The sequence below is a fragment of the Perognathus longimembris genome, chromosome 2, assembly GCF_023159225.1.
Source record: "Perognathus longimembris pacificus isolate PPM17 chromosome 2, ASM2315922v1, whole genome shotgun sequence".
Lineage (NCBI taxonomy): Eukaryota > Metazoa > Chordata > Mammalia > Rodentia > Heteromyidae > Perognathus > Perognathus longimembris.
In genome coordinates this window covers 143,034,558-143,062,420 of record NC_063162.1, presented here as the reverse complement: position 1 = coordinate 143,062,420, position 27,863 = coordinate 143,034,558, and the positions used below count along the sequence as shown (strand labels likewise).

The 27,863-nt window shown below is 40.5% G+C and overlaps 1 protein-coding gene and 1 pseudogene across 3 annotated transcripts in view; both read right to left on the bottom strand.

Annotated features, from left to right (window-relative positions):
- Positions 1–621: 621 nt before the first annotated feature.
- Ubn2 (ubinuclein 2) overlaps positions 622–27,863 on the bottom strand; it is a 77,761-nt gene continuing 50,519 nt past the window's right edge. For all 3 annotated transcript variants that reach the window (XM_048340301.1, XM_048340300.1, XM_048340302.1), the window contains exons 14-17: positions 25,398–26,951; positions 17,723–17,954; positions 17,221–17,310; positions 622–2,602 (exon numbers count right to left, since the gene is read on the bottom strand). In XM_048340301.1, coding sequence (XP_048196258.1) covers positions 2,553–2,602; positions 17,221–17,310; positions 17,723–17,954; positions 25,398–26,951 — 1,926 coding nt within the window. In that variant the 3' untranslated portion in view covers positions 622–2,552. The remainder of the gene's footprint in view (positions 2,603–17,220; positions 17,311–17,722; positions 17,955–25,397; positions 26,952–27,863) is intronic.
- Positions 21,226–21,367, bottom strand: LOC125347459 (annotated as a pseudogene).

The following is a 27,863-nucleotide window of genomic DNA, read 5'->3' as shown; positions in this document are numbered from 1 at the left end:
CTGAGATCTGAGGATCATAGTTTAAATCCAGCCTGGGCAGAGAAATCTGAGAGATTCTGATCTACAATTAATCAGCAAAATGTCAGCAGTAGGGGTGAGGTTCAAGTGCTAAGAGTTCTAGCCATGGGCAAAAAAGCTAAGCAAGAAAGAGGCCCTGAGTTCAAATCTCAGTACTAGCATTCAAGAAAAAACAACAACAAAGAAAATGCAATTGTTCTTTGACTTAAATTAGCTATTTATATGAATATATATGTGTATACACACATACATATATAGTTATCAGCAGGAAGAGAGATTAATATGCATTCTGACTTCTCTTGGAAGAAGAAGTCAAATGAAGGCTACTTACTCAAAGGAAAACTCCTACCACCAAACCACATAGTATTAACAAAGGACAAAGCAAGAGGTTCCTTATATTAGAATAAATCAAAAGTCGAGTAAGCTTCCCCAATTAAAAACTGAATGAATCTCAATTCACACACTAAATTCAAGTCAAACATCTTTGTAGCATCTCAGTTCCATCCAAAATAGCTATTGGGGTTTGAACAAAATCTCTATTTTACTGGTGAATAAAATTCTTAGGACTCAAGGAATTATATCAGTGTTTTTTTTTTCTTCCCCATTTCTCTCTCTCTCATTTTTTTTTTTTTTTTTGAGATAGCATCTTCCATGTAGCCCCAGGAGAGTCTGGAACTTAGCTATGTAGCCCTGCTTGGTCATATAACCCGGCTTGGCCTTGAATTCTAGATCCTCCTGCCTCAGTATTTGGAGTGCTGGGACTACAGATCACCATAACCAGCCTCAATGATTCTGCTGAAATAATGCTTTTCCCCTTGTTGTGGTAAGTTCTTGGAACTAAAGTCTTCAGTTATTTACTCTTTTGCTATGAAGCAAGCCAAAGTGACTCTGAGGTCAAACTATAAGAACATGGGTCTGAACAGATCTGTGGTTATTTAGAGCCCTGTAGAATATTTGAGACTTTTACTTTTTAAAGAAAAAAGGCCTAGGATAACACTCTTTATTTGAAGAAACAATGGTATAAAGTAATATATAATAAAAATAGGAAAAATATCTTGCTATGACCAGTCTACTGCTGTGTTTTGAGGTTAGTCTTTCATCATAAATAGATCAAGTTACACTACTTAGAGTTCATACATATCACTCTTAGGTATAGTTTGAAAATATCACAAGTTTAAAACTCAAGTGACACCAGATGATGAGGCAAAATAGAATAACATGTATTCATAGTAAACTATCCACTTTCCCTTAACCTCCTTTGTTGACTATGCTACTTGCAAGAGGAAGCTATAGTAACAGAGGAGTCCTACTATCTGCATGTTTACTTGATTAATAAAGCTTTACAATCCCAGATGCTCCAAATAAGTTCACGGCACTGAATATTGGGAGTAAACCTACACTGTGATTGCTATAAAAGATAATCACCTGTACTCATGATCCTTATAGTAATTCCTCCCTTTAAAAATATCTTGTTTTTTTTTTTCTTCTAAAAATATGCACTATTTGGCTGACCAATGAAGAAACAACCACATTCTATTTGTTTAGATCAACAGCTAGTATCACCTGAAGTACCACTACCTGAAAGAAAAGAAAGAGCAGTATGATGTGAGGTGAATTAGGGGAAGTTTTCAGTTCTTGCTGGAGGCTGGCAAGTGTGAAGAGCAGCAAAGCAGCAGCCCTGTAACAAAGACTCCCTTTTCTTAGGAGGAAAAAATGTGAACACAGTCACATCTCAGCATCAAGACTAGAAATGAGACCAGTTAATACTAGACGTGCCAATCACCTGAAGAGACGAGTTAAGTACCTGCTTCTGAAGGGAAGATGAATTCCACCCTTTCACAAAAAGGGGACAGCCAAGGTCTGTCTGTTAAGAGCAACAGGCTCCATTTCTTCACTTAAAAATCTAGATGATTTAGTATTGTACATCACTGTCTAAAATGACTTTCCTGAAGCATCTTGAGACCACTGATTCACATGGGGAGTTGCTACATACCAGGAAAGATTCAAGTTTGTTCAGGATATTTGAGGGTACGTTATTTCTTCAGCCACTGGTTGTATCAGACATAGAGTCATTCTTAGTTTTGTGGCAAATTTGTTATACTGTCTACTTCAACAGACATGATCATTACTCTTGATCAACTGGCCTAATTCCAGGTCTAATTTTTTTATTCAGATCCAATCCCCAGGATGGATGGTATTTACCCAAATCCTTTCAACTTCCTTCTTCCTCCCCCCGGAAAAAAATCAAATTTGTACTTCTGTGGGTTTGACAGCTGAGTCTCTTTCAAGTCAGTTAGCATGGTAACTTTGTCTTTCTTTAGAAGATACCAAAGATCACTAACTTTGCACAAAAGCATTTCTTCCTCCTGCACCTGGTGTGCTCAAGTAGTTTTCTTTCCTTTTCCTCCTCACCACAGTGCTTGGGACGAGAATGTAAACATCGACAGAAACAGCAGCCCTGTGACCACATAAGGACTTTCCCATCAGGTAGATCCCATCAGTCAGTGGAACACTTCCCTCTGCTTGCTGGGAAGTCACTGCGTTTTCCGTGGTAACTTAGTGTCCGCTTTACTTTGGCCTCCATCTGCAAAAAAGACATAAATAATTGGGATGTTTTTGTGTGTTGTAAAAATAAATAAAAAGCAAAAGCAAGAACAGAGGTTGATTAAACATAAAGGAGATAAAAGCTCAACAATGACCCTCTTATCTCAATTGACTATGGTTCAGATGGATTTTTAGTGCTAAAAAAGCACTTTCAACAAGTGTATATATTTCTTTGCCTCAGAGCCAATTGTGTCCAGTGTTAGGCAAAAGACACAATACCCTAGGCAGGAACTTCCTGAAAAGAGTCCCAGGGGCACAACAGATAGGGGAAAGACACGACAAATGGGACTACTACAAGATAAAGTTTCTGCACAGCTAAAGACATAAGCCACTAAACTAGAAAGACAGCCAACCATACAGGAAAGAATCTTCACCAGCACAGCAACAGACAAAGGCCTAATATCCATCATCTACAGAGAGCTCAAGAAACTAACCCCCTCCAAACCCAGTAAACCAATTATTAAATGGGCAAAGGAGCTAAAGAGAGACTTCACAGGAGAAGAAATAAAAATGGCAAAGAAACATATGAGGAAATGTTCAATATCCCTGGCAGTAAAGGAAATGCAAATAAAAACAACCCTGAGATACCACCTCACTCCAGTTAGAATGGCCTATACTCTGAACTCAGGCAACAACAAATGCTGGAGGGGATGCGGAGAAAGAGGAACCCTTCTCCACTGTTGGTGGGAGTGCAAACTAGTACAACCACTCTGGAGAACAGTATGGAGGTTCCTCAAAGAACTCAGCATAGACATACCCTATGACCGAGCCATGCCACTCCTAGGCATCTATCCTGAACAACAGGTCTCAGGATATCAAAAAGACATCTGCACATCCATGTTCATCGCTGCACAATTCACAATAGTCAAAACATGGAAACAATCCAGATGCCCCACTACAGATGAATGGATCCAAAAAATGTGGTACCTATACACAATGGAATACTACATAGCGATTAGAAATGATAAAATAATGGCATTCACAGGGGAAATGGTCAGATCTTGAACAAATAATGTTGAGGAGACAAGCCTAGAATACAGAGTACAAAGGTGCATGGTCTCCTTGATATATGATTGTTGGTGGGGGGATAACAGTAGAGATCATGTCTGTAAAACAACAAACTTCTTTTCAAATGTTATTTCCACATGTTTGGTCAGCGGCAACTAAACAACTACTGAATAAGCATAAAAAGGTCTAGGATAGACCTATCAGAGGTTCACAAGAGCTCAACAGCTACGTACATATGATCATACAAGATGAGGCTAAGCAAGATAACTCCAAGATATGGAAACAGGAGGATTTTATTGTTGTTGCTGGGTTTTACATGCTAGGTGAATTTCCTATGGCGTACCCCAGGTGGTTGCTGTATATGATTTTGGTACACTGGATATTGTATATATGCTTATCTGAACTAGGGAAAGGAAAGAAAAATGAGGGAGGGTGTAACAAATATGATGGGAAATGTACTCACTACCTTATTGTGTTACTGTACCCCCTCTGTACATCACCGTGTCAATAAAATTTAATAAAAATTAGTGAAACCCAGGGACCAATGGCTCATGCCTATAATCCTAGCTACTCAGAAGGCTGGTATCTGAGATTCAAGGTTCAAAACCAGCCCAGGAAGACAAGTCCAAAAGCTCATCTCCAATTAACCAGCAGAAAGCTGGAACTAAAAGTATAACTCACTTGGCTGAGCATATATCTGTCAAACTTGAAGCACTGACAGCAATCCCCAGCATCAAGGGAGAAGAGAAAGAAGGGAGCAAGAGAAAGAGAGAGGGAGGGAAGATAAATAAAATAGCTCTTGGTTAAATAATGAATTATGGCTAAACTCTTTTTGCAAAGAAGAAAATGTTTATTTGGTGTTCTGCAGGTAGGGAGGAAGCAGACAAACTAAAACACAAATGACTCTTTAAGAGTCAGTCTAGCTTAAGTCTATATTTCAGCACAGAAATATTTACACCAAAATAAGCCTGTATCTTTCTCTTTGTTTCTCTGTCCATCTGTCTGGAGAAAAATGGTTCGTGAAAGAAATCTGACAAGTTTCAACAGGAAAGAAAAAACTTGCTCAAGCATTAGGGAGGTATTTTCCTGAAATCTGTGCTTGGCGTTTTCCCAGAGATCTTGCTTCTCCTGGGCTTTGCAGCTGAATTCTCATGGATGTAGCCTCCAAAGTACTATCTGTACCCATTCAGCTGCCTCTAGAATAAACCATATTTTTTAAAGGGAAAAATAGAACAAACTGGAGTTAGGGAGATGGAAGTGAGAAAGCTAGCCATCTGCTTGAGATATTTAGCACCCCACTTTGGAGTTCCCCAGAGCTGGCTCCTGGGATGTAGAACTGTGACAGAAGGGTCTCTAATATAGAAAGTCTACTGCTCTGCTCTCCGTTGTGAAGTTTCACCTCTTGCTCTGTTTAACTAATATTTTTTAAACAAACGAACAAATAATAGGACCAAGAGCATCCTATCCACAGGGAAGAGGCCATGATGTGTGTATATGTATGTTGCTTTTGCTGACATGTTGTAAGACCAGACTAGAGTATTTTTTCCCAGTCTGAAGAAGTCTCACATCCATTTAAATAGTTCTGTGGCACTTCACAGTCGAAAGGTCTGCATATCAGCTACCAAAGCAGGTATGATTTTTTTTTTGTTATAGCACTGTTTTCATTTGGCATTTTACCATTAGTGAGAGGTTATGGTTATTTTCGGTAACTATTTACTCAGTATTTCAAATGCCTTGAGTTTTGCTCAGAAGAAAACCAGTACTTTTCATGCATTAAAAAAAAAAATTTTTTTTTGTCAGTCCTGGGCCTTGGGCTCAGGGCCTGAGCACTGTCCCTGGCTTCTTTTTGCTCAAGGCTAGCACTCTACCACTTGAACCACAGTGCCACTTCTGGCCGTTTTCTATATATGTGGTGCTTGGGAATCGAACCCAGGGCTTCATGTATACAAGGCAAGCACTCTTGCCACTAGGCCATATTCCCAGCCGTGCATGCATTTTTTTTTTTTTTTTGCCAGTCCTGGGCCTTGGACTCAGGGCCTGAGCACTGTCCCTGGCTTCCTTTTTTGCTCAAGGCTAGCACTCTGCCACTTTAGCCACAGCGCCGCTTCTGGCCATTTTCTGTATATGTGGTGCTGGGGAATCGAACCCAGGGCCTCATGTATACGAGGCAAGCTCTCTTGCCACTAGGCCATATCCACAGCCCCCGTGCATGCATTTTTAAAGGGGAGAATGATAAGGCTCCAACAAGGAGAACAAAACTGGGATTGCTAGAATGTTCTGGAATCTCTAACATGTGATATTCAGTGAAATTCTACCTTCTTCTAAAGATTGCATATCACATTTTCCTCCTAGATTCTTCCTGGTCCATCAGCAGAAGGTCTTTTCATCCATATACATGGAATCTGGCCCTTTCAGAAACACGGAATGATCCCACTTCCCAGAAATAGGTACCCTTGATTATTTCCCTTCCTGAAACATATTTACAGTCTTGTAGATGGAAGAGCATGAGGGGGGAGTAAACTATTAGAATATTACTTTTATCATTTTCCTTTTCAAGTAACACCATTGGTCACCTTATGTGACCAAACTGGAAAGACAAACAAACAAACAAGAAAAAGGTTATCATCAACAGGGCTGGGAATATGGCCTAGTGGCAAGAGTGCTTGCCTCGTATACATGAAGCCCTGGGTTTGATTCCCCAGCACCACATATATAGAAAACGGCCAGAAGTGGCACTGTGGCTCAAGTGGCAGAGTGCTAGCCTTGAGCAAAAAGAAGCCAGGGACAGTGCTCAGGCCCTGAGTCCAAGGCCCAGGACTGGCAAAAAAAAAAAAAAAAAAAGAAGAAGAAAAAGATTATCATCAACATACATTTACTCCAAATGCAGTGGTTATTAACACAAACCATCAAGATGCCTGCTGTAGGCTCCAAAACTCTACAACTACTGGGAATGGTGTTTAACTGCAGCTGTAAATTAGCTGACCTTTGAGTTCCCTGGGGGAACTGGGGTTTTATAGGCAGCACTTACATTGGAAAGCTTTCTGTTAAAGACACTATAGGAAAAATAATGGAAGCATTCTGGCAACTTTCACTTTCTGTCCTCATTCCTTCAGTCTTAAGGGTGGAAGAAGTTGCCCTTATTCTTCAAATCACTTGAAGATAACACTCCTTTTGAAAAAAATGGATTGATGCAATAAAAAAAATACCTAACTGATTGGTATTCATGTTTTATCCTGTAAGAGCCTGCCCAGTGGAAACAAAATACTGTTAAGGCTAGTTGTTAGAACATTCTGTTAAATGGAAACTTCTATTAACTGATATAACTATATACTTCACTGGGCATAGTGACAATTGAGGTTCATAAAAGGGACCCAGAGTCAATGAAAAATTCCGAAATGCCTTAAATCATCTGAGAATGATTAAAAATTTTTCTCAGTGTTGTTTTAGTGGTAAGTGTGTTTTATTCTATTCCGTATCTGGCCAATTGGTAATACACAGCTCGTATTTTTAATTAATACTGTTAAACCAATTGTTTGATCTGACACGACATCCCATTTCCCAACAGAGCAGAGTAGCAGAGCCTTCTTTTTATGGCTGGCTGGTGGTTCAGCTCTAGGCTGAGCCAGGTCATTCTTATTTCCTGCAGTGAAACTAACAGAGATGAGTTGGAACCTAACTGGGCATTGGTTTTATAGATTTGAACAAGCTGGGTACCTTTCAGAGGGAATTATCTTAAGTAGTCATGCCCCTAGCCAGAAGACTCTCTTCTCTGAAATTTCTCAAAGTACAGCATTATCTTGAGATAATGAGGTTGAAGAGGCTAGGCTATATCGACTTTCTTTGCTCTCATCTCTCTGACTATTTCTTTACTCAATTACCAGATGGTCAGTTTACTTTGAATTCAGATAGGATTTTCTCACAATGTAATATTTAAGGCCAGATGAAGGCCAAAGGGTTGATATGGAATTGTAAAGCCTCTGTTCTTCGCTCCTTATAAAAACTGGATAGGTGCTGGTGGCTCACATCTCTAATTCTAGCTGCTCAGGAGGCTGAGGTCTGAGGATCAAGGCTGAAAGCCAGGGTGGGGAAGAAAGTTCATGAGACTCATCTCCAATTAAGCACCAAAAAAACTGGAAGTGAGGCTGTGGCTCAAGTGATAGCAAAGAAAATCCAGGAATAGCACTCAAACCCTGGGTTCAAGCCCCAAGACCAGCACAAAATAAACAAGTAGATAAAGATTAAAAAATAAATAAAAATTGAAGTTTTAAAAGTAGGTGATGAGATTTAGAGTTGGGAAAGAATGACTTCAAGTTTGAAAGACAACTGAAAGCTGACTTCATTTTATTGGCAGATTTCACTGTGCTATTGTCTTCCTGAAGAGAAAAACGAAAAATACATTGTGAAATGTTATCATATTAAAGAAGGAGTGGGTGACATTCCCATGAAGGTGAATTTCTTCTTTTGACTAATAAAACAGGGCTGGGAATAGGTCCTAGTGGCAAGATTGCTTGCCTTGTATACGTGAAGTCCTGGGTTCGATTCCTCAGGACCACATACATAGAAAACGGCCAGAAGTGGTGCTGTGGCTCAAGTTGGCAGAGTGCTAGCCTGCTACCCTTGAGCAAAAAGAAGCCAGGGACAGTGCTCAGGCCCTGAGTTCAAGGCCCAAGACTGGCAAAAAACAACAACAACAAAAACTAATAAAACAACAGTGACAGTGATATTAAAGATTCTGTCTAAAAACATTGTTTCGATTTTTTTCCACAGCATTTAATTCTGTCTCCTTATCTTTCTTCCTGCCTTCTCATCTTCTTATCTTTAATCCTTTTCCTTGGGATTTTTTTTTTTTTTTTTTTTGGCCAGTCCTGGGGCTTGGACTCAGGGCCTGAGCACTGTCCCTGGCTTCTTTTTGCTCAAGGCTAGCACTCTGCCACTTGAGCCACAGCGCCACTTCTGGCCATTTTCTGCATATGTGGTGCTGGGGAATCGAACCCAGGGCCTCATGTATATGAGGCAGGCACTCTTGCCACTAGGCCATATCCCCAGCCCCATTCCTTGGGATTTTTTTTTGGTCTTTATTTTCTTTTCTCAGTTGTTTTTTCCAATCCAAGTATGGAAGAAAAGAGAAAATGGATCAGATTTCAAAAGGCTCTACTCTTCCATTTCCAATGCACAAGCCCACATAGTCACATGATAGAGGCTTCAGAAGGAACAAAATGTGGTGATGGGTACTAATGCTATGTAAAGATACAGGGGCTTTTCTAGAGTCATTCACAAAACTTGGAAGAACTCTAGCCTAAGGTTTTGTGCATGGAGTAGCAGACAAAATATACTGTAACAAGAAACCTCTTTTCAGTAAGGAAAAAGAACAAATGAAGAAAGAGGGCAGATGTCAAGGAATAATTAGAAGAAGATAATTTAACATCTCTTCCAAGTTTTCTAAGGTCACCCACACCTTTGGCTAATGTTAATGCAGATTCTGTTTTGGTACCTGGGCCTTCAATTATCTGTGTTTCAAATGCCATGTTTTAATAAAATGTGAAATAGCAAAAAAAAAAAAAAAAAAAAAAGACACAATGCCCATTTTTAAAGGGACCTACCACAGAGTGACTCCTTTGGAGACAAGATCAATTTTCTTTTCTTTTTATAAGTTGTATGTATGCATGTGTATACGTTGGTGGTGGGGCTTGATTGAACTCGGGGCCTGGGGGCTATCCCTGAGCTCTTTTGGTCAAGGTTAGCGCTCCACTGCTTTGAGCCACAGTGCCCAGTGCCACTTCTGGTTTTGGGAGTGGTTATTGAGAGATAAAGAGTCTCATGGGGACTTTTCTACCTGGGCTGGCTTTGAACTTCAATTCTCAGACCTCAGCCTCCTGAGTAGCTAGGGTTACAGGTATGAGCCATGGACAGTTGGCTTATTTTCTTATAAGTAAAATTGTTATTTTTCTTTTGCCATCATATAGCTCCAGTTGAGCCTCTGCTGAAAACCTATGCAAACTAGGAGAGAAAAATAAGTACTTGGGCAAGGGTGGAACCCAATGACTAGAGAGCCAACAGAATATAGAGAAAATCTATAAGCCATGGGTTTAAGAAGGAAAATGAAGCCCCAAAGACAACTCAGGCTTGAGAAAAAAAGATAGGAGAAAGAAAACTGCTTCAACAAAGGAGACATACATGGTAGAAACACACTATTACACATTACTATACCACTAAATAGAACAAATTATTGCAGAGTGGTAACTCAATATCTTATAGCTAGATGCAGCTACAAATTTACATGGCCAGAAACACTTATATGGTAACTAGATTACTCTATATAAAACATAATTGAAAACCAAAACACTGCCTCTCTTGGAGAAAGCTGTGTTAATAAAATCACTTTAAAAGCTATATAAACAATACTATTAAAACAATATAGGTGACAACTAAAGCTTTTTCATTGATAATAAGGCTATCCATCTGCATATAGAGAGAAAAACGATTTGATCTGTGAGATAATTTAATTCACAAAATGGTAAAGTTCTTTTATTTTTATTTATTTATTTATTACCAGTTCTGGGGCTTGAACTCAGGGCATGAGCACTGTCCTTGGCTTCTTTTTGCTCAAGGCTAGAACTCTACCACTTGAGCCACAGCCCTACTTCTGGCCTATTCTATATATGTGGTGCTGAGGAATCGAACCCAGGCCTTCATGTATATGAGGTGAGCACTTTACCACTAGGCCATATTCCCAGCCCAGTAAAGTTCTTTTAAAGGTAAAAAAAATTGTTCCAATTTTTGGCTAATTAGCAAGATCAAATATATATATATATATATATATATATATATATATATATATATATATATATATATTCTGGACTTCTTTATCTCAGAGCTTGGCATATTATAACCCAAGGGCCAAGTGTGTCTGACCAACTGTTTTTGTAAATAAAATTTTATGAGAACCCATAAAAATCTAAAATATTGGGCTGGGAATATGGCCTAGTGGCAAGAGTGCTTGCCTTGTATACATGAAGCCCTAGGTTCAATTCCCCAGCACCACATATACAGAAAACGGCCAGAAGTGGCGCTGTGGCTCAAGTGGCTGAGTGCTAGCACTGAGCAAAAAGAAACCAGGGACAGTGCTCAGGCCCTGAGTTCAAGGCCCAGGACTGGCAAAAACAAAAACAAAAAATTAACTAAAGACTAAAATATTGCAAAAAATCTAAAATATTGCAAAATCTGAAATAGTGATTCTTTGGTCCTACAGTTTACTAACCTATGTCTTAGACAAGATTAAGAGAAAACAATAATTGGGTTCTTACTATGTACTAAAAACTAAACTAGAAGAAAGTTTCAACTTATTTTTATTAGATTTCCATGATAAGTTGATAAAAAAGTCTTCTTGGCCCCAGCTTGAAGCAAAGAAAGTGACTATCAATTTATTAAGAAGCTTGCTCAACTGGAGTTCTGAAGCTCAAAAAAACCTAAGCCTAATTCTCAGGGTCAATGTGCAACTGCAAAGAGGTTTTAATTAATTAATTTTGTGTATGTGTGTTTATGGGAGTACTGGGACTTGAACATGGGGCCTAGCAGTCTAGTTCAGCTTTCTTGTTTACAGCTGATATCCTCCTACCTTATTTAGGGTATGCCTCCAGTCTGCAAGGTAGGTTTTTTTGTGTGTGTGACAGAGAGACAGAGACAGACAGACAGACACACAGACACAGACACATAGACACACATAGTCACACACACAATGTCCCATGGCTTTAACTCAGGGCCCGGATGCTGTACCTGAGATTTTCTGCTCAAGGTTAGATTACTAACCCTTAAACCACAGCTCCACTTGTAGCTTTTTTAGTGGCTAGTTGGAGATAAGAGTCTCATGGAGCCGGACACTGGTGGCTCACACCTGTAATCCTAGCACTCTACCACTTGGAGCCACTGCTTCACTTTCAATTTGGGGGTGGTTAATTGGAGATAAGAGACTCAGGGACTTTCCTGCCTGGCTTTGAACTAAGATCCTCAGATCTCAGCCTCTTTTTTTTTTTTTTTCCACTTGTCAATAAGAAAAATGTTTAATTTCAAAAGATACCTTCTCCCTATATGTCTTATGACAAGGGGAGCCAGCAAGCCCAGGTTTCTTTTTATTAAATTAAATTTTATTGAGAAGGTGATGTACAGTGGGGATACAGTTACATAATGAGTATATTTCTTTTCACATTTGTTTTGTTTTGTTTTTTTGCCAGTCCTGGGCCTTGGACTCTGGGCCTGAGCACTGTCCCTGGCTTCTTTTCACTCAAGGCTAGCACTCTGCCACTTGAGCCACAGCACCACTCTGGTCATTTTCTGTATATGTGGTGCTGGGGAATCGAACCCAGGGCTTCATCTATATGAGGCAAGCACTCTTGCCACTAGGCCATATCCCCAGCCACTTCTTTTCACATTTGTTACACCCTCCCTCGTTTTTCTTTCCCTTCCCTAGTTCAGGTAAACATATATACAAGATCCAGTGTACCAAAATCATATACAGTGACCACATGGGGTACGCCATAGGAAATTTACCTAGTACATTAAACATAACAACAACAATAAAATCCTCCTGTTTCCTTCTCTTGGAGTTCATTTTGCTTAGCCTTGTCCTATATAATCATATGTACAGAGCTCTTGAGCTATTGTGATCTTTTTTTGTTGTTGTTGTTTTGGGTTTTTTTTTTTTTTTTGTTTTTGTTTTTTGGCCAGTCCTGGGGCTTGGACTCAGGGCACTGTCCCTGGCTTCTTTTTGCTCAAGGCTAGCACTCTGCCACTTGAACCACAGCGCCACTTCTGGCCGTTTTCTGTATATGTGGTGCTGGGGAATCGAACCCAGGGCCTCATGTATACGAGGCAAGCACTCTTACAACTAGGCCATATCCCCAGCTCCTATTGTGATCTTTTGATAGGTCTAGCCTAGACCTTTTATGTTTATTTAGTAATTGTTTGGTTTTAGATATATAATGTAAAGTTGCTGACCCAAACACGTGGAAATACCATTTGAAAAGAAGTTTGTTATTTTACAGACCTGATCTTTACTGTTCTACCCAACCCCCCCAACAATCATATATCAAGGAGACCATGTGCCTTTGTTCTCTGTATTCTAGCCTTGTCTCGCTCAACCTTATTTGTTCAAGATCTGACCATTTCCCCTGTGAATACCATTATTTTTATCATTTCTAATTGCTATGTAGTATTACATTGTGTACAGGCACCACATTTTTTGGATTCATTCATCTGTAGTGGGGCATCTGGGTTGTTTCCATGTTTTGGCTATTGTGAATTGTGCAGCTATATACATGTGCAGGTGTCTTTACGGTATCCTGGGACCTGTTGTTCAGGATGCCTAGGAGTGGCATGGCTGGATCATAGGGTATGTCTATGGTATTTTTTTGTGTTTTGGGGGGGCCAGTCCTGGGCCTTGGACTCAGGGCCTGAGCACTGTCCCTGGCTTCTTTTTGCTCAAGGCTAGCACTCTGCCACTTGAGCCATAGCGCCACTTCTGGCCGTTTTCTATATATGTGGGGCTGGGGAATTGAACCCAGGGCTTCATGTATACGAGGCAAGCACTCTTGCCACTAGGCCATATTCCTAACCCTATGCTGCGTTTTTTGAGGAACCTCCATACTGTTCTCCAGAGTGGTTGTACTAGTTTGCACTCCCACCAACAGTGGAGAAGGGTTCCTCTTTCCCCGCATCCCCTCCAGCATTTGTTGTTGCCTGAGTTCAGAGTATAGGCCATTCTAAATGGAGTGAGGTGGTATCTCAGGGTTGTTTTTATTTGCATTTCCTTTACTGCCAGGGATGTTGAACATTTCCTTATATGTTTCTTTGCCATTTTTATTTCTTCTCCTGTGAAGTCTCTCTTTAGCTCCTTTGCCCATTTAATAATTGGTTTACTGGGTTTGGAGGGAGTTAGTTTCTTGAGTTCTCTGTAGATGATGTATATTAGGCTTTTGTCTGTTGCTGTGCTGGTGAAGATTCTTTCCTGTATGGTTGGCTGTCTTTCTAGTTTAGTGGCTTATGTCTTTAGCTGTGCAGAAACTTTTTAGATCTCAGCCTCTTGAGTAGCTAGGATTACAGGCATGAGTCACAAGCACCCAGAATGTTTTTTTCTTTCTTTCTTTTTTTTTTTTAGGTCTCAGACTAGGACTCAAACTTAGTACCTGATGCTTTTGCTCCCTGCCTAGCACTCTACCAATTGAGCCAGGCCTCCAACCTGTGCAAAATTTTCTGTTTTTAATGAACAATTTTTTACTTCACATTTCCTTTCTCATTCTGGAACAGTGGTACTGACTACACAATAAGATAATTCATATAGACCTGGAATACTGGGGTCTTTTTAAGTCACAAGAACTCCATTTGTGGGGCTGGGAATATGGCCTAGTGGCAATAGCGCTTGCCTCCTATACATGAAGCCCTGGGTTCGATTCCCCAGCACCACATATATAGAAAATGGCCAGAAGTGGTGCTGTGGCTCAAATGGCAGAGTGCTAGCCTTGAGCGGAAAGAAGCCAGAGACAGTGCTCAGGCCCTGAGTCCAAGGCCCAGGACTGGCAAAAACAAAACAAAAAAACTCCATTTGTCTAATTTCTTATAGGTGATCATATTCATAAATGTCTGCTTCATGAGCTTTTATCCTCAACTAGACTCAGGTCTCTGAGTAGTTGTTCACAAGTGGGACTCTAGTCATACTGAAGCAACAATGATTATAAACCTCAGCAAATCAGGATGAAGATTGCTGATTGCATATCTTCTTTTTCTGGTCCATTTTGCCAATTATGGTTTATATTCTTTTTCTCAAGAATTGGTCTAAGGCAACTTGCCGGAAGTGCTTGAGAGAATTAACAACAACTCGTTGCCTCATGATTGCTACACAGCTCCTATTCTGTGGTCATAAAATAATTCAAATATTTTTTTTTACATACAGCAATAATTTATTCTGAAATGTTCACTTAAGTTTATGTTGAGACACAATCCATTTTTCATTAATAAAAGAGCAGCCACCTCGCCTCCAATACCAGAATATATGATAGTTACAGCATAGCAAAAATTCTACCTACTTTCAGATAAAATCTAGTTCATGTAAAATAGTTTGATTCAATGTTTTACAGTTATACAATATTTGTACCACAAAATAGTTTGGATTATTACACTATAGCTATCTCTATGCACATTGTGTGTCCACAGAACTGTTAATCATTACTCCCGAAATTGAACCACCAGTCTCACTCACGCAACAAAGCAAAGCAGGCTGGGTAAACTTATTCATCTGGAACCATTTTTTAAGGGCTGGGAATGTGGCTTAGTGGTAGAGTGCTTGTCTAGCATGCAAGAAGCCCTGGGTTCAATTCCTCAGTACCACATAAACAGAAAAGGCCAGAAATAGTGCTGTGGCTCAAGTGGTAGAGTGCTAGTCTTGAGAAAAGAAGCTCAGGTCTAGTGACCAGGCCATGAGTTCAAGCACCAGGACTGGCAAAAACAAAAACAAAAAAGATTTTAAAGACATTTTTTTTAAAAACCAACTAATTTTGTGTGTGTGGTGGTCCTGGGGCTTAATTCAGGGTCTGGGTGCTGTGACTGAGCTCTTTTTGCTTAAGGCTAGAGCTCTATCACTTTTGAGCCATAGCTCCATTTCCAGTTTTCTGGTTGCTAACTGGAGATAAGAGGCTCAGAGACTTTCCTTCCCAGACTGGCTCTGAACTTTGATACTCACATCTCAGCCTCCAGAGTAGCTAGGATTATAAGAGTAAGCCACTAGCACTCAGCCAAAGATCTTTTTTTATTTTTGGTGCCAGTCTTAGGGCTTGGATCTGGACACTGTCCTTGAGTGCTTGTGCTCAAGGCTAGTACTCTTCCTCTTGAGCCACAGCTCTACTGGCTTTCTGGTGGCTCTTTGTAAATAAGCATCTCATGGACTTTGCTGCCCAAGCTGGCTTTGAACTATGATCCTCAGATTTCAGTCTCCTGAGCAGCTAGGATTATAGGCGTGACTCACCAATGCTCAGTTCAAGTATCATTTTTAATGTGTTAGCCAGAAAGGTAAGAGAACTATACCCAACTTCTAAAGTTAAAGAGGAAAACTAAGTGGTGGAGATATGGTTCAAATGGGAGAATGCATGCATAGTAAGGTCCTATACTCAAATGCTACTACTGACAGAAGATGAAGATGAAGAACAACAACAAAAACAATACAGAGGAGAAAGGGGTGGTAGTAGTTAAGCAGTTATATCTCTTTAAAATATTCTGAAAATAGATGGCCTGGAAAATAACATTAGCAGTCCATCAAGGCCAGGTGCTTGAGCAAACAAGAACCTGGAGGTGGGGGCTGGGGATAATGCCTAGTGGCAAGAGTGCTTGCCTGGTATACATGAGTCCCTGGGTTCAATTCCCCAGCACCACATATACAGAAAATGGCCAGAAGTGGCACTGTGGCTCAAGAGGCACAGTGCTAGCCTTGAGCAAAAAGAAGCCAGGGACAGTGCTCAGGCCCTGAGTCCAAGACCCAGGACTGGCAAAAAAAAAAAGAACCTGGAGGTGGACATGTCATGTGTGTATAGTATCTACTATTCAACATCACATTTCAGAGTGGGCTGGCGGGGCTGCTCATACACACACAATTCATAGTCAGAAATTTAATGGTTTCTACTACATAGACCGACTGGGAATATAGCCAAGTAGTAGAAAACATGCTCTTTATGTGCAAGGCCTTGGGTTCCATCTCCAGCACTTAACACATACACATACATGTACGTGTATATGCTCAGAAGTGTGTGTATACATATACACACATATACATTCACACAGGCTTTCTGGGTTTGAATCTCAGATCAAACATTTAATTAGTATATTATTTGGGACAAATTACTTCTTTTTTTTTTTTTTTTTTTTTACCAGTCCTGGGCCTTGGACTCAGGGCCTGAGCACTGTCCCTGGCTTCTTTTTGCTCAAGGCTAGCACTCTGCCACTTGAGCCACAGCACCACTTCTGGCCATTTTCTGTATATGTGGTGCTGGGGAATCGAACCCAGGGCTTCATGTATACGAGGCAAGCGCTCTTGCCACTAGGCTATATCCCCAGCCCCTGACAAATTACTTCTGATTCCGTTTCCTACTCTGTAAAAATGGGTATCATTATCTCAGAATCACAGGCTTATAAGTATTAAATTAGCGGGCTGGGACTATGGCCTAGTGGTAGAGAGCTCAGGCCCTGAGTCCATGCCCTAGGACTGCCCCCCCCCAAAAAAAGAATTAAATTAGCCAACACACATAAGCAGTCACAAGAGACTTTCAATACATGTAAGTTGTTATAGTTACCACCTGACTTTTGCGAATCATTCAATCTATTCTTCATCATCACTTCTCTATATAAAAGTCTTCATTCAGGTGTAACAACAGATCTCTTTTTACCACCCATTTCTTCTCTTTTCAGAGAAGTTTGTTGCCAATGAGGAACCAGTCATGAAAAAATGTTTTTCAACCTTTGTCATTCCATTCACACAGTTTTTAGAAATCTTTATTCTATATCTATGGACATATATAAACCATAAAGAGAAGAAGAAAACAGGTGCTTTCTTACCATTAAACGCCTGTTGTAAGTGCGAGGGCAGAGGTGCGTGGGAAAGTGTTGCTGCGTGCTGCGCTCCTGGCTGTAAACCCTTTAGTAAATCTGGGAGGAAGAAAGACTTGTCAGGAATCTTTAGCCACTATCTGAATCCTCTTAGATCAAATTTAATATAGTCTCATTTATCATAATACCAGCACTAGTCCTGTTTAAAGGGCTTTCTTAAACTGGAGTATAAAACATTTTTTTAAAGTTGTATATGTATATACAAAGATCCCCTCAAATTTATCTTAGTTTGGATGGTTCATATCAAAATTGTAAGCAAAGTTCCATGATCTAGTAACTAGATTTCTAGATTTCTAGATGAAATAAACAACATTTTTCTTTATTTTTTAATCTATTTTTCTTTAACTCCAGCTGCACAACTGTCAATCAGAAAAAAATCCACGCAGCTCCCTTTCTGTCATAACTAGACAGCCAAGTAAAAAACCAAACCAAACCAAAAAGCCGCGCTTACTCTGAGTTAGGCTGTGGTGGAAAGCGGCTGAGGTAGATCCCGAGGTGGTTGTCACTCCAGCGGTGTCCGTCCCAAAGCCAAGCAGCTCCAAGGGAAACTGGAAGGGCATGGTCACTGGAACAAGGCCACCCAGCATCCCAAAAGGAGTCACATTTTGATTTGTTACAGACAAAGGTGATGTCATGAGAGTCAGAGGTGAGGCATTAGCCAATAATGATGCTCCTGCTGTGGACTGTGCAGAAACCAGGGGTCAAAACAGATCACAAGGTATTTCTCCTAAATCGACTTATTTAACATCCTCAAGAACGCAACACTGTGCCTTGTACCTGTTCCAACAAACTCTCTGAGAGCTACTAATTACATTTGGAAATATTTGTGTACTTGGTTCTGTTACCAGAATTCTTAATGGCTCAATGCCCCTTTACTCTTCTAATTCCAAACCTTACAATTCTATTTCACTTCTGCTCCAAGGCCACAAATCTGAGCCACTAGGAAATGAGTCTGTGCAATTCCAACTTTTAACTAGAGATGTTCCTTTTCTTGTTATAATTGCTCCTGGCATGATGCCTGCAGGCTGGGGTTCCTAACCATTGTTATTTGAGGCCTTTACTTTGATCATGGTACCTTAAAAGAACAACAACACAGTGAGGCCGTCTCCAGCTCTTCCCCATCCTCAGACTGACCTAGCTTTCCCCAAAGCTAATGGATAATCTTACTCATGCCACATCTCCCTCTCTCCCTTCCTTCATTACTTGTGGTACTGAGATTGAAGCCAGGGCCTCATACTTGCTCAAAAAGTGCTGTATCAGCTGAGCTACACTACATCCCTAGCCCCCTTGTACGTAGAACTCCCTTATATAATAGTTACTATTACATCTGCCCATGATTCCTCTGCCTTCTCAGATAAAGATCTCTTCTTTTTCTTTTTAACAACCACGCTGTTACTTCTAATCTTACCCAACTCCTTGAAATAATCTGACATTATTTGTATTCTTTTCTTACCAAAATTACTCAATGGCAACTTCCACCTTCCATAACCCTGAAGACGGGCTTCCATTTCACTACTTTTCTGAGCTCAGATTCCCTAAGGTAAGAGGCAAATTGTGAAGAATTTACATTCTTCATCACCTGACTTGAGCCCATTTATGAATAAAAGCACTTAGATCACATACTAACACTGGTGAGATTTCATTGGGAAATTATACTCCTTAAGCTAATTAAATTATTTCAAAAGTTTTCACACAATAAGTAAATGATTTGTTCCTACCGAACCGTCTTTCCAATGGACAATTACAAAGATTTGACAGCCTTAACTTTTACTCAGTACTAGACTTTACTTAATAGAGTTTCTGCCATTGTGATTTTTCTTTTGTAGCTTTTTGTTTTTTTAAAACCAAATCCAAGCTTCCCTCATCAAAAATTTTATAGTTCTAAATTGGGTCAGGAAAACTCAATTCCTTATGTTTTAATCAACATAAATGTTAACTACTGTTAGGTTTATTTTGTGTTATTTCTACTAAAACACCTTACTAATTTATAAAGGGCTGTTTTTTTTTAATAGTACAAGAAAATGCAATTTTCTCATTAGATGTACACAATGCCACATTATATACATTTTTACACTCAAGGGTTCATACCCCTGCTAAATAAAAAGTGAAGAACATTGTCCAGAAGCAGTCTGCTCTGGGTTTTCCGTTAATTTCCACCTTCATGTGCTTTGTTACTGGTGAAATTTATATCCACAGTTCTGGCAATTACCTCGAGGTTAATCCTCTGTGTGGAAGTTTACTAAATTATCCCACTTGAGTAGCCAACACTCACAGACCTGACATGTGCAGAATCGAATCACCTTCTGCTAAACTGCAATCATCAGATCTCTGCTCTCAGTCTGCAACTTAAATCCCAGGCCTCACAAAACAAAGGTGAGCTTACAGTCCAGACACCTGTTTTGTTTTTTAAATCAGAACGTCCTATTAAACTTAACTACAAATCTTCACGATTTTATACTTGAACTTGATGGCTTTTAAAAAATTCATCTGGCTATGCCAACCATGACACAAAACTGGTGCAATGGGGAAAAAATTACCCAGGTTAGGAATAACCACATCTTAAAGCAACCAGGCCAGAAAAGATCCTGCATCTGCTTAAAAAATGAGCAACAGTTGTGCTTCTACTGTTTATGTACCTATCTATTGCTGCTCAAGATGACAGGGAGCCCAAGTGATAAACATAAGACACTGCTACGAATAGCCTTTCCAAGTCTTACTGGAGGTGCCCAACAGAAGCATTAAAATAGATGCAAATGTACATAAGGGCAAGTTCCAAACCTGTGTATTAGTAATTAAAAAAATACCATGCCACACAGTATTTCACATTTTATATTCTCTAAGAATGTATCCACTTATGTTTATAAACCAAAATTGAAACACCAGGTAATGTACAAAGTTACATGGGCATTTATAAATGTCCCTATCTTGAGATAGAGACCTCCCAGAAAGCCAGCACTGATAGTTGCAATAAGCAGTTGTCAAATGATGTAGGCTCAGATCAATGTTTCATTTTAAAACCATTTCCCATCACCTCCACATTTCATGCTCCTTTCATGTTAGGCATTCGATGTTCTCAAAATCCCATCTTGCTCTTGGGTGAGTACACCTGTCCCTTGTTCACCCAGGCATCCAGGGTGACCTTCTTAAATGCCTATTTTTGTTTTCTGATGCTAGTACTGGGGCTTAAACTCAGGTTTTTGTGCTTTTGCTTTTTTTTTTTTTCATTCAAGATTGGCACTCTACTACTTGAGCCACACCTCCAGTTGCATCTTTTTGCTGATTAATGGGAGCTAAAAGTCCCTCATATTTATCGGCCCAGCTGGTAGGACTTCCTACTTCAGCTCCCCAAGTAGCTATAATTACATGTGTGACCCAGCATAGTGATCTTTTTAAGTGTAAATCAGACCGTACCACTCTACTGTTCAGAACTACAGAGCACACAGAACAAAAGCTCAAGTTGTTATTGTGGCCCTAAACCTTAACTTCTCCCAGAGTCTGGCCATTTCAGCTTGTGCCCACCTTAGTGTCTTTACACTGTCTCCTCCTCTTTCCACATGGCTGGCTCCTGCTCATGGAATCCTCAGTGAAGTGTAATTTTCTACAAGATCACTATCCGAATCCTTCATCTGTTAGCAACAATCAGTCCTTACCCTTTCTTACTTGGCTCATAGCAGTTGCCACATAAAACCAAACAAAACAAAACAACAAAAAAACCCCTTCAGCTATCTTCCTATCTCAAGTACTTAGTCCATGAGAGTGGGAAGCGGGAGGGGAGTGTGTGGCTCGGGAACTCTTAGTTCCCTGGCACACAGCACACACAGTCCTCAATAATCATTTGCCTCATGAATGAGTGGGTTATGTTTTTTGTTTTTAGCTTTTACATCAACTTTATTCTCACAGCCAACCTGTCTGTGTGAGTTAACAAACCTTCACATTGCCAACTATTATAGGAGTCATATTCCTTTTCACGTGTACCAAAATCTCATACTCAACAATGAATTCTGGGTTGCAAAAGAGGATTTTCTGTTCGCACTTGTCTGCATGGGTTCTTGTAGTTACAAGGTGGCAAAGAGAAGATTCAGAGAAAATAAGTAAGCTGAATCGTAAGAAAGAAAGAAGAGGAAAATCCCGAGTGGACGAAATGTTACTATTAAATAGAAAGCAAGTTGGGTTAATGACTTGAATCCAGAAAGCTTTGAAGTTTGGTCCTTTAAAGTTAAAGGACCCATCATTATCCCCTTTCTAGATGAAGCGACACAGCAACAGATGCCTTTCCAACAAGAGAAGCTTCCCAGGCACAAGCAGCAGCAGTGATAAAGACTTGAGATGCTACATTCATAGAAAAACCTTAGGTTCACAGAGAGGAGAAACAACTGTAGCTTGAACTCAGGGCCTGGGCACTGTCCCTGAGCTTCTTTTGCTCAAGGCAAGTGCTCTACTACTTGAGCCACAGCACCACTTGCAGCCTTTTCTGTTTATGTAGTGCCGAGGAAATCAAACCCAGGGCTTCATGTATACGAGGCGAGCACTTTCCCAATAGGCCATATTCCCAGCCCAAAGCAAACGTTTCATTCACTATTCTTACTTAAAATGTAAGGCAGAAAAGGCTGAGAGTTAAAAGTACATGATGCCATGAAGGGCTTGGGGCAGTAACTTCCATTTCTGTTATAATCCTTCCACTTAATCTCTTGATCAAATTAAAGGTCACTTTTAAAAGGAGTCAATTTTGTAGCAAATACACATAGCAATGAAGATTAATTACCAGAACTTACTTACAATTAAAATGCTAACACACAATTCCAACTTACTGTGTTATTTTATCCTTTTTTTTTTGCCAGTCCTGGGGCTTGAACTCAGGGCCTGGGTGCTGTCCTTGAGCCTCCTTGTGCTCAAGGCTAGCACTCTACCACTTCAGCCACAGTGCTACTTCCAGATTTTTGGGGTAGTTTATTGAAGAGTTTCAGAGACATTTATTCTGGGCTGGCTTTGAACCATAATCCTCAGATCTCAGCCTCCTGGGGATTACAGGTGTGAGCCACTGGCACCCAGCATTATTTTATTCTTTTTTTACCCTTTTCTTTTTTGAGCACCAGCCTTGTAACTCCTGGGCATAGCCACCTGATTAGCTGGGCCTTAATGAGGTGTGTGCAACTCTGCCCTACCTAGGTTTATGTTCTTATTTCTGATGAAAGTGCAATTATACAGATAAATGAGGTTAATTTGAGACTTCAATTCATAAACTACCAATTAACTGAATTTGTTATATACCAGATTCTGGAACCAAGTCATTCCTAAGCCTACTTAAGTAGTAGAATAATGATTTGGGATTTTTTTGTTTTGTTTTGTTTTATTTTTGTTGGTTGTGGGGCTTGAACTCGGGGGCCTGGGAGCTGTCCCTTAGTTCTTTTGCTGAAGGCTAGTGCTCTACCACTTTGAGCCACAGCACCACTTCTGGCTTTCTGGTGGCTTACTGGAGATAAGAGTCTCATATACTTTCTTGCCTGGGCGGGCTTTGAACCACCAACCTCAGATCTTAGCCTCCAGCCTCCTGAGTAGCCAGGATTACAGTCAAGAGCCATCAGCACCTGGCTATGTTTTGGGTTTTCAATGTGCACAGCATACAGATTCTTACAATGTACTAAACAATAAAGAACCTCTACAAACAACAGGGACAACCCTTTTGTTACACATTCCTATTACAAAAATAGGAGGAAGTACTAAGTTAGACCACACAATTCCACGTGTCAGAAAAGTCATGATATCAAACAATATTGAATAATCTAAAAGGCTACATAATTTTCTAAAAAAACTGGTTATGGAGACAGGAGAAAAGGAATAGTAGAGAGTGAGGGAACAGAGACACTGCATGAAAGGAAATGTACTCATTACTTGACTCGTGATTGTAATTCCTCTGTACATCATCTCTATAATAACAGTAAAGTCAATTAATTATATTTTTAAAAAGTTGATTATGAAGTATAATTATGTAAGCTAGTTTCTTAAAAAGGGTAACAAAAATTCCTACAAAGAAAAATAGTGCTGGGAAAATAAATTAATTTTATTTTTCCTGTTTTCCTACAGTGAACAATATTATCTTCTAGGAGGAAAAATAAGGAATTAATGTGAAGGACAAACATGAGAACTCTTCAGAATTCATATAACGTAGACAATAGTAACCAATGATAAAAATCTATGAATAACAAAAGAGTTCTAAAAAAAAATCTCAGGGAAAGCTAGAGAGGGTGCAATCCCAGCACTCAGGAGTCTGAGGCAGGAGGACCAGGAGGTCAAATTAGTCTGGCATACACAAGACCCTATGTTGAAAAATGAAGAAACAAAAACACAGGATACATTAATTAAAAACAATACTCAGACACATAAAAAATGTTTTCTGAGCTTCAGGAATAGCAAGGCCAGGCACTGGTGGCTCACATCTGTACTGCTACTCAGTAGCTACTCAGGAGGCTGAGATCTGAGGATCACAGTTTGAGGCTAGCTTGGGCAGAAAAGTCCTTGATAGTCTCATCTCCCAATTGTCCCCAAAAGGCCAGAAGTAAAGCTATGGGTCAAGTGGTAGAGTTCGAGCCTTGTGAGATAGAGAGAAAAAAAGCTGAGGGACAGCACCCATGCTGAGTTCAAGCCCCAGAGCCAATAAGCGCATACACATGCACACTCGCGTGCACACACATGCATATACACACATACACAAAGCCAGATGGAGCAATATTTACAGTAATCGGAGTGAAACTGTTAGTAACCAAGAATGTGTGAAAGAAAGAAGCAATTAAGTATGCAATAGCTAAGATAAAATAAAATATTTGTTCCGTGTGTTTTTATTTTTTATTTTGGTTTGTCATGGAGCTGGAACTCAGGGCCTGGGTGCTGTCTCAGAGCTTTTGTGCTCAAGGCTATTGCTCCACCACTTTGAGCTACAGTGTCATTTCCAGTTTTCTGCTGGTTAATTGGAGATAAGACTTTTCTGCTTGGGCTGGCTTTGAACTGTGATCCTCAGATCTCAACCTTGCTAGTAGCTAAGATTATAGGTGTGAGCCACGGGCCCAACTTACATTCCATGTTTTGAAGGTATGTTAGATTCATAAATTATTACTTTATTCTTGACTTTGATCTAGGAGACGTAGTTTTTCTTTTTTTTTTGGCAGTTGTGGGGCTTGAACTCAGGGCTTAGGTGCTCTCTCTGAGCCTCTCTGTGCTCAAGGCTAGGGATGTACCACTTGAGCCACAGTACCACTTCCAGCTTTTGAGTGGTTAGATGGAGATAAGAGTCTGATGGGGACTTTTCTGCCCAGGCCATTTCTGAACCTCGATCCTCAGATGTCAGCCTCCTGAGTAGCTAGGATTACAGACGTGAACCACTTGCACTTGAACAGTTTGATTTTTTGAATCCATGTCTCATTATGTAGTCCAGTCTCAGGCTGGCCTTAAGTGTTAAGATTACAGGCATGGTGTCCATGCCCCACACAGCTTTTGTTTTGTTGTTTTTCAGTGCTAGGGATCAAATACTGACTGGGCCATGCACATGGTAGGCAATTTCTTTACCACGGAGCTGTATCACTAGTTTGAAATGTAGTTTTAAACATGCAGTTTTGTTGTTTGTTGTTTAATGTAAAGGTGAACATGTAATAGTATTTGGGGGGATGGGTACCAGGGATCCATCCAACCTTGGGTCTCACACATAGGCAAGTGCATTAATCCTGAGCTAACATTCCAGCCCTTTTTCACTTTATTTTGAGACATAGTAAGCTGCCCAAGTTAGTCTTTAAACTTGAGATCCTCCTGCCTCAGCTATTCAACTAGCCAAGATTAACAGTATTTCATCTCACCACATCCAGCTGGATATGTGATTGATACTTTCCTATAACAAAACAAAACAAAAAGATAAAAGGAACACAAATCCAGGTCCCAATAAAGTCTGATCCACAAGTGTGTCAGTCACTAGTTATGATGTCACCATCAGAAACATTCCATAGCTATAACCATAATCAGCCTAATAGATATTACAGCATCTATCTCACATACATTATATTTAAGCTCACATGAAAGTGGCTCATAAGGAAGACTGTAATCTTACATTTGAAGATCCAGAACATTCATACATACATACATACCTGCACACTGGCTGTTACCACTGAAGACCCTGAGGCAGAGGATAGTCTATGTGGAGTAGATAACGATTTAGTAGCACCCTGTATTCCACTTCCTGTTCCACCAGGTAGACTAGTCCTAGTAGCTCCGCTTGAGTTAAGGTGGCTACCTCTGCTGGCAGGTACATTCATTGCAATTCCACTCAAGCTGTTCTTCCCAATAGTTCCAGTGGATAATGAGTTTGTTGGCTTGGAAGGGGCCTGAAGATTTTTTGTAGACGGAAGGCTTGAAGTGCGATTAGAGGGCAGTAAATTCAAGGTGGGAGACTGTCTGCTGATGTTCAATCCAGTGGGCTGTTTATGGACTGGGTTGTTACTGGTAGAGTGGGTACTCTGGGCTACTAGTGTATTTGGATTGGAAGAACTTGGGCTTATGGTAGGCTTGGGAGTTGGGTTGGATTTAGAAATTAGTTTAGATGATACTGAAGGCTTGGCTGACAGAGAGGGCTTAGGTGAAGCAGAAGGCTTAGGTGAGGGCAAGGGTTTGGGAGATGTGGCAGGTTTGGGAGATGCGGCAAGTTTGGGGGACGCAGTCATTGAGAAGGGGGATTTGAAACCCTGCGTGGAGATCTGTGACACCATAGCCTTGGCTAAATAGTTACTAGAGGTAGTGGTACTTGGTGCTGTCCTAGAAACCAGGGGAACCAGAGACCCCTGAGAACCATTTCCAGGGGAGGGAGTAGATAAGGGGAGCCGGTACATAAGTGGCTTATCTGAAGTCTTAAGTAGTGGGGATGAGCAGGAAAGTTGGGGATTATTACTTAATTTCACCACTGGGTTGGTGTGGGACTTACTAATGGTTGCCTGTAATGGAGACACATAGTTCTGCTGGACAGCTGAATGCTGGTGCACCTTTGTGACTTGTGTTACTGAAGAAGCATCTTGGGCCTCTGATGTTCCCAGAGCATGAGAGGAGGCAGCAACTTGGGCTTGGGAAGAAGAGGAGGCATGAGTCTGTGAAGAGGAAGAAGCATGAATCTGGCTTGACCTTTGCAGTCCCTGTTGAAGTAGCCTGGCTGGCAATGGTTCTAAGGAGACTTTGGGGTTCTGAATGGAAGAACCAGCAATAAGGCCAGAAGAGATGCCAGTATGAGCTAAATCCTGGGGTTTCTTTGGTACTGGCCCTGTGTGACCAGCAATAAGACTTGATGAATGTGCGGTCTGAGTAGAATCTAGTTTTTTGGGAGTCGCCAGTGGCAGCTTACTCATGATAGTTGCTAATTTTTCTTCTCTTAGTCCTGGACGAGGTTTTGTACTTGGCATGCTTATCCTTGAACTACCTGGAGCGCCCTTGTTCCCATTGTTGATGACAGCCAAAGCTTCAGAAACAAGTTCCAGTGAAGGAGAGTGGAAAGACAGGTCTTCATCTGGGGAGTCATCGAGGCAGATGGTTTCTTGAGCTGGTGTTGAGCTGGAGCTGGTTGAAGCAACCACAGATGCACTGGAGCTGGAGGAAGGACCACTGACTGAAGCCACCAAGGATGAAGGAGTTTTGGGGTCCTTTTTTGGACTACACTCCTAGCATGAGTAGCATTATGTGGGAAAGAATACAAACAGTTCATTTACAAAATTATCATGTTTTAAAAGCATGAAATTATCCTGATGACTAAAATTGCTTTTGTATTAAAAATCCTGAGACTGTCAAAGCACAAATAATTATTATTTTGTTCTGGTACTAGGGCTTAAACTCAAGATCTCATGCTCTTGTTTGGCTTTTTCCCTCAAGGCTGGTGCTCTACCACTTGAGCTACATCTCCATTTCTGCTCTTTTGATGGTTAACTGGAGATAAGCCTCATGGGCCTGTCTCTCCAGGCTGGCTCTGAACCTCCATCTTCAGCGCTCAGCTTCCCAAGTTGCTAGGATTACAAGCGAGAGCCAACAGCACTTGGCTCCAGAATCCCTGACTGATCTGCCCTCATAATGCAAAAAAAAAATCTGATGTATTGTACTGCCAAACCCTAGTAAGCCAGGCTAAGACGACAGCTGAAAACATAAGTGAATGAACTCAGCACCAATGACATTACTGAGGAGCTCTACCTCTGCGGCCAGAAGTTCAGCCACCTGTGTAGCTAGGATTACAGGCATGACCACTGGCACCCAGCTTCAGAGGCATTAAAACAAATTTCTTTTAGCTATCAGAAGAATCTCTCTCTCTCTTTCTCTCATATATATCACAACCATAGCACTTTCTTTAAGCACAGTGGGGAAAGAATCGAAAGGATGGGTCTTTACCATCACCTCCTACGGTATTATAGTGAGTAAGCTGTTAAGCACATAGTCATGCTCTATTTCTCTTGTTGTTTTTCTAAAATTTTATGCTAAGACCCCCCCAACTGAAAATCTCACTGTCTACCAGAGTTACAAAATATACTTGAATTAAAAACACTGTCTGCTAAGATGAACAGATAATGCCTGAGATGTGTTTGCTT